Source organism: Lepisosteus platostomus, chromosome 14 (genome assembly GCF_059453375.1).
Source record: "Lepisosteus platostomus isolate fLepPlt1 chromosome 14, fLepPlt1.hap1, whole genome shotgun sequence".
Taxonomy (NCBI): Eukaryota; Metazoa; Chordata; class Actinopteri; order Semionotiformes; family Lepisosteidae; genus Lepisosteus; species Lepisosteus platostomus.
In genome coordinates this window covers 22570574-22584287 of record NC_142624.1, presented here as the reverse complement: position 1 = coordinate 22584287, position 13714 = coordinate 22570574, and the positions used below count along the sequence as shown (strand labels likewise).

At 35.5% G+C, this 13714-nt stretch overlaps 1 protein-coding gene across 1 annotated transcript in view; it reads left to right on the top strand.

Annotated features, from left to right (window-relative positions):
• The window catches only part of calcrla (calcitonin receptor-like a), a 35454-nt gene extending 27869 nt beyond the window's left edge, over positions 1 to 7585 (top strand). Inside the window, exons 10-13 of the mRNA XM_088605068.1 lie at positions 1361 to 1427; positions 1845 to 2063; positions 2490 to 2531; positions 4302 to 7585. Of these exons, the coding sequence (XP_088461194.1) occupies positions 1361 to 1427; positions 1845 to 2063; positions 2490 to 2531; positions 4302 to 4520 (547 nt within the window). The 3' untranslated portion in view covers positions 4521 to 7585. The remainder of the gene's footprint in view (positions 1 to 1360; positions 1428 to 1844; positions 2064 to 2489; positions 2532 to 4301) is intronic.
• Positions 7586 to 13714: the final 6129 nt, after the last annotated feature.

Sequence of the window (13714 nt, the reverse complement as noted above, 5' to 3'; positions counted from 1 at the left end):
TGGTTTAAGTCTTACCTCACTGATCGCTGTCACTTTGTCTCTCTCAATGGGTACAGGTCTGAAATTGGTTGTGTCAAGTCTGGTGTCCCCCAGGGCTCAATACTGGGCCCCTTGCTCTTCAGCATTTACATGTTCCCACTTGGTCAGCTTTTAAGATCACATGGCCTCAGCTTTCATTTTTTCGCTGATGATACTCAAATATACATCCATACCAAACCCGACACTGATGTGGCTGTCTCTATTCTATCTAATTGCATCTCTGACATAAAAATTTGGATGACTCAAAACTTCTTTCATCTTAACTGTGACAAGACTGAAGTCATGCTTATTGGTACCCCCCATCAACTTCGTAAAGCCAGTCCTGTAACCCTGTCTGTAGATGGCTCTGTACTTGAGCTTCAATCAAAATTGAAAAACCTTGGGGTTATATTCGATTCTGGCTTAACATTCGACCCACATGTACAGCATACTGTCAAAACATCTTTTTTTCACCTTAGAAATATCGCAAGACTACGCCCTATGCTATCATTAACTGTGGCTGAAAAGCTGATCAACATATTTGTATTCTCTCGAATTGACTACTGCAATGCTCTACTCCCTGGGGTATCTAAATCTACTCTGAACAAGCTGCAGTATGTCCAAAATTCAGCAGCCAGAATCCTGAGCAGGTCTAGTGCAAGTGTTCACATTACTCCTATCCTGGAGTGCTTGCACTGGCTTCCGGTCAAATTCCGCGTAGACTTTAAAATCATCATGCTCACCTATAAGGCTTTACATGGCTTGGCACCTCAATACCTATCTGAACTTTTATCGCCCTACTCCCCATCTCACAACCTCCGCACTTCAAATTCTGCCCTCCTTACTGTCCCCCAAGCCAGTCTACATTGTATGGGCGACAGGGCCTTCTCCTGCTATGCCCCCAAGCTCTGGAACTCTTTGCCCAAGGATATCAGAGAGTCACCTTCTCTAAACTCCTTCAAATCCAGACTCAAAACCTTCTTCTTCAGAAAAGCCTTTACTTAACTGGTTCCATTCTTCACCCCTCTGCTCTTCTTAATACCACCTTCCACGGTCTCCTCTATTGTTATTGTTGTATTGCTGTAATTATAATTGTGTCCTATCTTGTGAAATCTTCTTATTTATTGTTGTAGTCTTCTTATTTATTGTTATTGTCATCCTGTAAAGCGCTCTGAGAAGTCACCTTTAAAGGCGCTATATAAAATAAAGTTTATTATTATTATTATTATTATTATTATTATTATTATTATTTATGTACAGTACAATAGATGTGATATATCTTTAAAAGCATTTCCTGTATGTATGAAAAGTAATACAATCCTTTCTGTCCTCAAATGTACAGCTGTTGGATCAGTTCTAAAACATCTCTGCTTTACATTATCCATGGTCCCATCTGCGCTGCTCTGTTGGTAAGCTCCTAATTAGGGTTCTCAAAACACTTTCTGGAACTCTGATTCAGTACATTGTTGGATTGTGCATTGTGTGCATAGCTTTGAAAGAAGAACACATTTATTGTTGCAGTGTACCCTACAAAAAGAGTTAATTAATAAGCAATTGAATAATACACCTGCCTACTTGTTTTACTTATTCTTCACACAATTCATTTAAAATATCTTTTTCTGTATATTTATTCTGTTAGCAACACCACAGTCCTGAAAAGATTCATCCACATTTTTTCTGAAACATTTGCTGTTACCTATAGTATGTTTTCTCATAAAGCACCCAACATTTACAAAGATGAGACTCTCTTTAGAGATGTAACCCATTGCTTTACATAGCACATGAATTAGCTATTAATGATCTATATTTTGCTCTTCTTATTTTAGGTAAACCTGTTTTTCCTGCTAAATATTGTGCGCGTTCTCATCACAAAGTTGAAAGTCACGCACCAAGTGGAATCCAGTCTGTATATGAAAGCTGTTAGAGCCACTCTTATTTTGATCCCACTTTTGGGAATTGAGCATGTAGTGTTTCCATATAAACCAGAGGGCCAGGTAGCAGCAGAAATCTTTGACTATATGATGAATATTCTAACACATTATCAGGTAACGAATACTGTATTGTTCTTTATTTAATATTGTTTTTAATGTTATTTTTATCTTATAATGTTCTTCAGAAAAGAATAGTCTGTCTAGATTGCACAAGGTTTCTCTTAAATAGAAGGCCAGCAAAACCTAAAAAAAATGAGTGCGGTAACGAGAGTGTGAAGAGCTATGGAAACTGGAAGAAAATGAACACTTCTTTCCTGCAGTGTACAAAGTGAAATTCTAGATGTGCTGTGGATTGTATTCCTGAGGAAGTGCTGAATCAGCTAAATACATTAGATAGCAGAAGTACTTATTTGTTTTCTGATTCATTGCAGACTTAAAGAAATAACTGCATGATACTAATTACCGCAATGTACATGAATACATGTGGAATTAGCAATCTTCAGTGAAAGTGACATTTGTTCTTGTATGATTTCTTTCTAGGGGCTGCTGGTGGCCACCATATTCTGTTTTTTCAATGGCGAGGTAAGATTATTATATGAAAAGATCATGAAAAACCATTAAATAAAACATGGGTGCTATTTCTGGCAAAATGTGGTTCTTATACTGTATGTCTATAAAATCATTCATGAAATAAAAGAACACTCATCTTTTATCTGTATCCTTTCATAAGAGCCTTTATCCTAAACATAAAAATAAAGATTGTTTGTGGGGGCTAGCTTGTTAATTTTAAAGAAAGATTAAAATATACTGTAGGTAGCTTCAGCAAGTACTGGCAGATTGCCACGTTGTTGTATTGCAGATTCCTGGCTAAATAGTCTTTTGTGTTTTAGGTTGTTTTGCTATTTTGCAAACACTGAGCACAAACATGATCTGAACACAGACATTCTTCAAAAGACAGATTACACAGGAGAGACGATTTGGCACATCATCTAGTTTATTTGGCTGCTAGTAGCTAATTAATCTGAGGGTTTCATCCAAAAGATTATTGCAAGAAGCCATGCTAGTGTACCTGCTTCATCAACATGGCTGGATAGCTTAGTCCAAACGCTTATGACACTCTTTTTAATTTAGAAATGTCAAATAGTTTTTGTTATACCAATCTTATTTTTGATAGCCAGCTGTTTTTCATGTCTCACAGCTACCAGTCCTGCGACCACACACAAGGGAGAGTGTGGAAGTGCAGGCACACTCCTACAACCCTCCTACCTTAGATTCCACTTGTCTTTTAATACATCACAGGCAGCACAGCCCATGTACTAGATGAGATTGAAGGAGACATGTGTCACTCACTTAGCAGCACTGCAAGCCTGCAAGCACTGGGGACTGAGGGACTGAGGGTGACTAATCCCACCCTCAGTGACACTCAAGTCCTTTCATTCTGTGAAGCACTTTTAGAAGCCACCTTTAAAGGTGCTATATAAAATAAAGTTTATTATTATTATTAAGTCAATTGGAAAGTAACATGACTCAGGCTTGATCCCGTGATCATTGAGCTTATCCCGTGCATCCTGTTCACTTATAAATGATCACCTGTTCTCAGCTTTTAATTATTTTTTCCTTTTACAAGTGTGTTCTTTGGTTTGTGTTTTGTAGTGATTCATAGGACGTCTTCACTTTGTGCCTGAAATATTCAATGCCTGTATTTTTTAATCAGAATTTCTTGTAGTCTTCCCTGTTTAAGACTATAACGATTCTGTTCTTTTGCCCTTTTAGTGCAGGCCATGCCTTTAATCCCAGGAATGTTTCTGGCCATTTTTCTCTGGATGCATTGAGCAAAATTGTAAACAGTTTTCTAGATACAACTTTATCGCATTGTACAATTTTATCTTTACATTCCTGAACTTAAATTCTGCATTTTTAACTGAATTATCTTACATTCTTTTTGCCTTTTTATTGCTTTCCCACAATGGGTACATATTGTACAGTAGTTCTGAAAAATCATAAACAGATTATTAGCAATGTTCAAAGGAGCACTTCACGGAGATGGCAGCATCTGCCAGGGGACCTGAGGTATTTCTTAGCTATATAGGTGATGTCCATTGGCAGCAAAGGAAATATATTGTACAACTCTAAGGCATCTGCTGTGAATTAGGACAGTGCTAAGGTCCTATGTCTATATGATATCCACTATAAATATCAAATTGTTTCCTTTTAAACAATATTTTGTTTCAGTTTCTTCAGATTTTGTGGAATTTGTGGAAATGTGTACTTTCAAGCACCATAACTATGAATAATGCAGAGAAAACTGATATAGTATAGATAGTGCTAACATACTCATTATTTATTGTGTAGGTGCAAGCGGTACTAAGAAGACATTGGAATCAGTATCGTATGCAGTTTGGAAGCAACTTCTCCCACTCAGAAACCCTGAGATCTGCCTCCTACACAGTATCATCAATAACAGATTTCCAGGGCTCCTACAGCAGTGACTGTAATACAGAAAGTTTGAATGGAAAAGGCTGCCATGATGTCAAAGCCACGATTTTGAAATCTGAAAACCTGTATGCCTGAGGGTTGCCTGTGTACTATTGACCACAGCAGTGAGGATTGTTGAAGACCAGAGAATTAATCATTTGTAGATGAGACAGCTATGGAGTATGACTAGCCTGAACTTCTCCCATGATACAGCATCTGAATAAAAATAAAAACTCAAAGCTTTTATCTCTTGCTATAGACTGAACTATGGCCTGCTACTTTCTATCATTTTGGTGAATCTGCATGCAATTTTAATCAGGAGCTCCCAAAAGAACTTTTAATTGGAATTTACATGAAATATGAAGTACGGGAAGCTGCTTCACTGCTTAAATCTGGATCGGAGGGAAACATTTTTGTCCCTGTCTTAATGCACAGTACTGAACTAGTCACATCACATAAGGACTGGAGCAGAATGAAGTCATGCACAATAAGTCATTCCAAACTGAAAGTATCCTTTTGTTATTTGATCACATTGAATGGTGTGCCAAAAATGTGAGGATATCAACATGAAATGCTTTCTGCCAAACTATGGACTGGTAGTCACAGATTTCCACATGGTATTCAACACAATGCAATCATAACAATGGACTGTGGCCTGGTAAAGAGAAAAAAAACTGAGGAAAGCCTCATGTACCAATGTGGAAAATTTGTTTAATTTTACGGGATTTGTGTTATCACACTTGAATATTCCTGGAAGTCACCTGCATCAGTATTATTTGATTTCATGACACATCCTGATGATTGAGGACTCTATGAAGACATCATTGATTGTGGGTTTCTTGGGGGCTTTATATACAGTACAAGATCATATGTTTTAGTGTATACGAATATGTAGTTTACACTTTAATTATAACACTGCATATTTTCATACTAGAATTATGTCAATCATTAAAATTAAAATGTACAATTTTAAAAGGTATAGTTAAAATGCTGTAAATGTGACATCTAAAACTTATATAAGATAATCTTATTCAAGTTTAGTTGCTCACTATACACAAGAAAGGAAAGCAAATTAAGATGCTAAGCATGGACAATTCAATGAAAATATGAATAGGTCTTAGTCTGTTTGCTTCTCAATAAAAATACATACTATAATTTAATATCAGAGGAAGGCTAACCTTCTTAGAAGCATACTATAGCCTGATAAATTCCGTTAACATTTCAGTGTTGATTTAATCAATATTCATGGGCTAACTGGCTAATATGTTAATCTGGCTAATGCTAATGAAAATCTCTTATATTATCACAATATCTGAAAATGTAATTACCTCATAGGAGAAACAAATATTCTGTTTTAGCCTATATTTTTCTCCCCCTTAGATCTCGGAAACAGCTCATACTGTACTGTATATGTTCTGTTAACATTGTATTAAATTACACAGCTTAAACAATATATAACCTTCTAATGTATATGTTAAAACAATCACCAAATAGCATCCTATGTTTAAATCCAAAATTTGATACCTTTCTACACAGATTATTGGTGTGGAAAAGTTAATGGGTTGTCAGCATTTTGCATATTTTTGTCTATGGAAATGATAGTTTTGCTGAACTGAGATGTGTTAGTCTAAAAAAGAAGTTGCATTTACCAAGAAAGATCATGACTGCTAAAAACAAAACAAAAAAAAATTATAAAGTCATATGGCTCCAATTAAATACAGTATATAGTACCACTCTGTGTTACTACACAGTAAAATGTCCTGGCCAAATCCAGAAGAATTGGCTCAATTTCCAATGCATTCTGTTACTGACAAGTTGTCTATTGCTACAAGTAACTTGACACCCAGTGTGAAGATAATACTCCCATTTCATTCTAACACTGCCTTAAAATTATATCATCTCCCACTGAAAATTAATCTTCTAACATTCCCACAGGGCCATTGCCCCCTCTGCTCTGACTTTCTTTTTATGTCTGGCACATACTGTATGTATCTTGTTTCTTCATACATTTCAAGTTGTTTCATGTCAAAATGCTGGAAAAGAAAGTGGCTCACACATAAATGTTGTAAATATGTTTGTACATCATTAGAATCAAAGATTGTTTTGTGTATCTGTTTATATGTATGTGTGGTTATATATACGTATATGTAAGGATGGATCAGAATGTATTTTTATACTTCTTTAGGATGTTTGGAAGTATTCGGAAAATATGGATTTATTTTATAATGTAATAATACAAACAGATCTCCCCTTTGGCTGCCAGCAAATCTCAAATCTACATTAATCTGGAAATCATTACTAGGCTGATTTTTGGCTGAGATGTTCTGTTGTTTTTGTTCCACAACAGATTCAAATTGAAACAAACTACAAAGGCCTCTTTGTCAATTGAATTAAGTTTCAGTTGGAAAATCCAACAACCAACAAGATTATTTTATTAGGTTGGGTTTTTTTTAGGAAAAAATTACAGAGTAGTAAAAAGGTAGTAATACAGTCATATTATCACTAATAACTTATTTCATCCAGTGGTCTCCTCACTCCAGCTGCCAGTCCAGCAAGAACCCATTATTAATTTTGTACACCATCTGTATGAGGACTTAAAAGTATTTGATACAAAATATACATTAGGCTATTGAAAGCAGTGTTATTTTTAGTATATGTAAATATGTAAAATATTTAAAACTTAAATACATTAACTACCCATTTAATAAATCTACAAAAAGAAAATATTTTCAGTTCAAGGTTAGCAGATTACATTTACTGTATCTGTCAAAGCCTGGCAACAAAATGTATCACTGCAGGACAGTTTCAAATAGCTAAAACTTTATACAGTTGAATGTTTCAAAGGATTTAACACACAATTTGGCTATCTGCTTAACCTTGCCTTTCATTTGAGTGAAGTCTCAAAAATCCTGATTATTTTAACATTTCTGGTTGTTTGTTTCTTTGGATATCGTTGTGTACTGTACTGTATGTATCACTGGGAATCATGTCTCTCTACGGATGAAATCTGCTGTATGAGTGTAAATTATACATCTTTGTATCCATATGTTAACATAAATTTGTGGCAAAATGTGTTTTTCACTAAATGTGGGCATTGTTGCAATGATGTGTGTATGTTATCATATAATTATAGATCATTATAAACAAACTTATTCATCTAATGCAGTCTCTTTCATTATTATGTGAAGTTACTGTATGGTAATGTTGATTCAGTAAGAGGAAAAAAATGTGACAGAACTTATACAATGAAACATTATTTTGTTTAGAAAGACTGATATTGTTCCAGAAACAAATGCATTACTTTGCATTAGAGTGACATTTCTGGAAATATAATTAGAAACAGACTTAGACTAAGGAGAGCCAAGATATGAAAATCAAGGTAAAATTAGTGACTCTTTACTGAAACTCTTTGTAAGTGTTTTCTTGGATGTTTCACATGATAAGATTTATATTACAAAATGCTAAATGAGCTGTATGTTGCATTAAACTGTAGTGAGATTTTTTATTTACTTACTTAAATAAATACTATAGTGAGTGGCACAGTCGTGCAGTGGTTAGCATTGCTGCCTCATAGTGCTGGGGCCTTGACTTCCATTCTAGACCTGGGTTGATATCTTTGTGGGGTTTGTATGTTCTCCCTGCTTTTGTGTGTGTTTCCTCTGGATGCTCTTGTTTCCTCCCACACTCCAAAGACATACTGGTCTGTTAAATGGTTTCTTAGAAAATTGGTTCGGGTGTGAGTGTGATTGTGTCTGTGTTTGCCCTGCGATGGCGTAGCATCCCATCCAAGGTGTGTCCTGCTTGCTGAGATAGGCTCCGGCACAACTGCAAACCTGAACTGGATAAAGTGGTTAGAAAATGGATGGGAATATATATATATATTTATTTGCTAATTATCACAGTCCTGTCAGAATATAAACATTTACTGTACATGTTTTTTTTTTTTCCTGAGGGTCTGATACTGTCGACACGCAGATGGATGGAAAAGTGTAAGCTTTAGTATCATTTTAGATAAACTCCAATGAGTTACCATTTTCACAGTTTTGACATTTTTGTTATTACTAACATATTGCCCCTATATTAAAAAGTGCCACACATTGGTAACCATACTTAGAATTTCACAATAATTAACAGGAGCTTCCATAAAGTGTTATCATGCAATAAACCCTCAATTTTCTACACAACCATGTTCACTACGCTAGTGAACTAATGGTCTTCTCAAGAAGAGCTCCAGATGGTCCAGTTTTTGTCTGTAATTACAAGTTACTCGTACCTAACATTGAAGCAGTTTTTCTGTAATATTTTAAGAATGAACTAGATTGGATGCTTGGAAAAATAGTGTAATACAAAGCATTAAAAAGGGCCAAATCTCTTCTTATTTGTAACTTTCTAGTGTTAATAAATTCTCCAGTGAAGTAGATATAATTAACTTCATTGCTATGAACATCTACTGAACTTCTAAAATTATTCAAGCAAAAGTTCAATGCAGCCTTTGTCTTCCTTTAGTTTTTCAAATGGATTTTATTCATTACAGATATACAAATTATGAAATTAAAAAAGAAGTGTAATACAAAAGTTAAGGCTTTCCTTAAAAAGGACATACAGTACAAACCTCAAAATAATTATCTTTATGTGTAGAAGCCATAACCAAAGTGAAATGGGAAATTAAGTCGAATGTTGTTGTTCTTTCAATTTTACTAGACACAGAACAACTGAAATGAAAATGAAAAAAAATATTATTAAAGTATTCTTATTTACATGTTTTTCATAAGAATATTACACCAAATGGTACATTATGTTAAAAGCTCTAGAAAATAGAGTTGAAAGGGTTGCCAAATTATAAAGTGACCTGTTCAATTGAGAATATTCAGGGCACTGTTCTTTGTTGATGTACAATTTTGCAACAATTACTTTAATTAGCAGAAATATATATTATATACCAGTACAGTATCTCTGTATTATACAGTATATAGTATATATTTTTTTGAATAATTGTAGATTTAAAATGTTTCAATTAAACTGGTATTTATTACAGCACAGCACAATATTTGCTCAATAGTTAATACATCAATTCCTTTAAATGACCAAGAGAGACAAAATGTTACTTCATTATCTACTAGATCTATAGGCACAAGCCATTGCAAGAAAATATATTTTTGATTTCTCAAAAGTATCACATATCACTGTATATTCTACTAGGTAAAAGGGATACAGTACGGTATATTACTTTGTGTGTACTTGAACAAGAGCAACTTTTACACATGTAGTTAAAGTTTGAGCTTTTTTTCCTGGTCATCACCATCTTTATTTCTGCTCAGCCCTCTATTTATCTGGTCTAGAATAGGACACACATCTGATCCAGTCATTGCTGGGCATATCCAATTGCCTGTGATTTGCGTGTAGTCATTTTGGGCAGCTTTGAAACAACACAATAGAAACTAAAAGGAATACCACACTTTGTGAGGCATATTCTTATTAAGCATTACAGTAGTTAGTTTTGTCTCCTGGGGAAAATTCTCAGCGAACTGCTGAGATCAGGGTTTCTAATTTCCTAGGCAACAAATACAGGGAGTTCTCCAATACTACCACCTTCTACTCAACTTACGCACCGAGGGAACCCCCAACCTTCTTCTGCAAAATTCCCACTTATAGGATCCTTAACAACTCCCTCTTATATATGACTAGGGAGCATTGTCTCTTCCTCAATAACAATAACAATAAGTTCACCCGCCTTAAAAAAAACAAACTTCATCTTGGTTTGTAAAAAAAAGAATAAATCTTAACCACCCCCTCATGGGGAAACCACAAATCCCCCCCAGTATTCGTACCATAAAAAGTCATAACCAACTCCCTTTGTGGGGTTAGGGAACTAACCTGTCTCACTCTTCCTTGACTTTAATCTTTTTCCCCAGGGTCATATTTTGTATTAGCTGGTTAATCAATCCTGTTTGGCCAGGACACTTACTGTAAGTGTTATCTTACCAGAGCCTTGAAACAGCAACAAATGGGTCTGCCACTACTACTCTAAGCTCTCTGTGGGAAACCTTGCTCCTAACCCAACAGCGCTAAGATGGCTTATCCTTTACCCATAAAGCAAAAGCCTAAGCCTAACAAATAGTGCTAACCCATGGGGGGGCTAACCATTGCTCCTCCTTCTCTCAATCTACACTTTACAAGGAGTCTACCACCTCCCTGGAGACTGCTCTTTGGATCTTGCCTAAACTGATCCCGGTTAACCCTACTATCAAGAGCTTTATAACATTTCACCAAGTGCTCTTATCTAAGCCTTGCAAAGTCAGGTGATATTAGTTTCCTACAACTGACCATAATGTTAGCAGTGTTATAAGATGTTCTCTGATGTTCCCTCTTTGATGTGATCTGTTTCCCTCCATACCCCTCTGACTTAACCCTTTCAAAAGAGACCAAACAATGAGCATCAGCTACAGCAGGGTGTTGCTAGTTTACTTGGGTTGCACATGCAATTGTTTGCTTCTAACCCACTTTATGTCTATAATAATCCTACTCAATCTACTTAACCCTTTCTAAGATTTTCAAGACCCTTCAACGTTCACCTCACAACAACCAATGCTTTGGTTACATCAGATTACATCCATAAAAGCAGGGATACAGTAAAATATTTAAGCAATATGATATATATATCTAAGCATTGGCTGTAATGCCTGAAGTGTTGATGGCAATGCATATAAGTGAGTGATAAACATATAGTACTTTATCTCCATTACTCACACAGAGCTCCCCTTTGTGATTTTACTGGCTCTATGCACTTTTTCCTTAGGCACAACAAGGAGGTCATTCTAGTATAGTTTTCTCATAGGGATTTAAACCTCTCTATTCTGAGGACAGGTAGTCACAAAAGGAGACTGAATCTGCAAAGAAATATAACTGAAGCAGTATTTTTGTCTCTGGGGTCACAGTTGTCATGGAAACTGCACTTTGTAATAACATCTGTAAAAATAAGGTAAATACTCGGAAGACAATTTGAATCAAAAGGGCAGATTTATTGCAAACAATCCATTTTTCTGCTCCATGATTGTTTCATAACTTGTGGTATTTTCCCTGAACACTTCTGTAATGTTGAGAAAGCATTACCTTGCCAAAGCAGTAGCTCAAAATTAATGAATACAAGAGAAAAGACTAATTTAATAGCCCTTTTGAAGTTGAAGCAAGAACTGATGAAAGAGTAACCACAGCATAGCGGTTTGATACGGTATACATGGCAAAACAATATGTAACTTCCATTTGACGGGCACAAATGTAAACTTACCAAGACTGCCTAATAAAACACCTATTCCAATCACTACATTAATTTGATACCACCTGTTACTTATCTTAATATTAATTGATTTTGTTTCTTTTGGCTGCAGCTTTCATACTATTTGGAAAACATGCATTGCTTCTTTAAAGAATCAGTAGAACTAATTAGTTGGAAGACATTGACTTCTCTAAGCATCATTATCAGCTTTTTGGTTATTTGGTTATTATTTGGCATGCATCATACTGAAGACTCCTAAGTCCTAATAACGAACAGATGGAACATTTACTTTACGAGTAGATCTTTTGCAACTATATGTCCTCCTCTAATTTGACTCTACACAAATTGCTTGTTGCAGCTGCCATTCTAAAATGAATAAACATCCTTCCTCTTCTTAATCCTGAGTTTTGCCTTACTGGTATAGAGCAAATAAAAACCAAGGGATTGTAGAATGTACCATAAGGTTAAATCTGATATTTTTCAGTTATTGGCACTCTACTTGGGCAGGTCCTTGTGATAGTATCCACACTATTGACTTTTGTAGCCACAGGTTTAAAACCAGTTTTTGTTAAAAGTAAAAAGAAACTGGACATGCTTGTTTGGTGAAAGTCCAGGAGTAAACAGCCAGGGATTACTCAAGTTTAGATAAAGGATTCCTTGCCAACATGCGAAATAAATTTCTTATCTATTTCTATCTATTTGCAGGAACTTTTCACTTTAGAAAAGTTAGAACTGTACTGTATATATTCCTTCATGATCTCCACAAAACAAAGAAATGAAGAACTACTCCCAAAGAAATTGTGTATACACAATGAAAAGCAGATTGTATTAGATTGTTTTTGTGTAATTATTCATTTAATTGTGACCAAAACAAGTTTTAGATCATAGATATTAATAAAAGAAACTGAAAAAATGTAGACTCACAATTCAACAGATATGTACCTAATTAAAATAACCCTAACCCTAATTAAAATAACTCTCAACACTGCAGTGATAACAGTGGTAAGACTATTATTAAAATATTCAAATTAAGCCAACTGACTAACAGAATTATATAAGCCCCGTGATAGATTCACCACGCAACCACAAACTCGCCGCCACATTCCAACGTGCATTGTTCACCGCAATTAATTTATTATCCAACCACTTTCCTCCCTACTTAAGCCTTTCAACCGCATCTCTCCATGCTCACTATTGAGCTGTACTCTTCTCGTCGCTAGTTTTCTCAGCATTTTTCAACCTCTAGGATAATGGATCTTTGCCCAGAATACTGAGCCTCTGTCATGGCACAAGTAGATAGAAATTAGGACTCTTTGCAGAGTTGGAGTAAGGGGTCGAAGAGAGGGAGTATCCCGTAACCAAAATCCGAATTGTAAGGCAGGTCCATAGTCAGAAGGAGGGCAAAGGTTCATTATCCTAGAGGTTGAGAAATGCTGAGAAAACTAGCAACGAGAAGAGTAGAGCTCTGCGAGTAAACTTCAATTGTGAGCATGGAGAGGTGCGTTTGAAAGGCTTAAGTAGGGAGGAAAGAGGAAAGTGGTTGGATAATAGATTAATTACGGAGAGCAGTGCACATTGGAATGTGGTAGCGAGTGCATGGTTGCGTGGTGACTCTGACACCCCGTTTGTCTGCAAAAATACTATTTCAAAACAGAAGAATACAGAACTGCACATTTCTTTGTATACTGTATGTACTGGTAGAAAAACTTAAGGGCCCCACTAACAGATAACCCATTTGACAGTAGTGCAACTGGAAACAAAGAATCTGATCAATAAATTATTTAAATGTGGCTGTGATTATTGAAAAACATAAAAAGCGTGTGCTTTTAAAGTATTTTGTCTTGTACCATCAAATTTAAAAAAAAATGTGTCCAATAAAATTGCTGTTTTATAAAAGCATGAAGCTTTCTGAAAACTGCTGTTAAAGAACACAGTTGTGTGATCAGCAGAAGCAACACTATAAAATGTCTAAAAAAACATAAATCAGTGAAATCATACTGTAAATCATTGTTAAGAA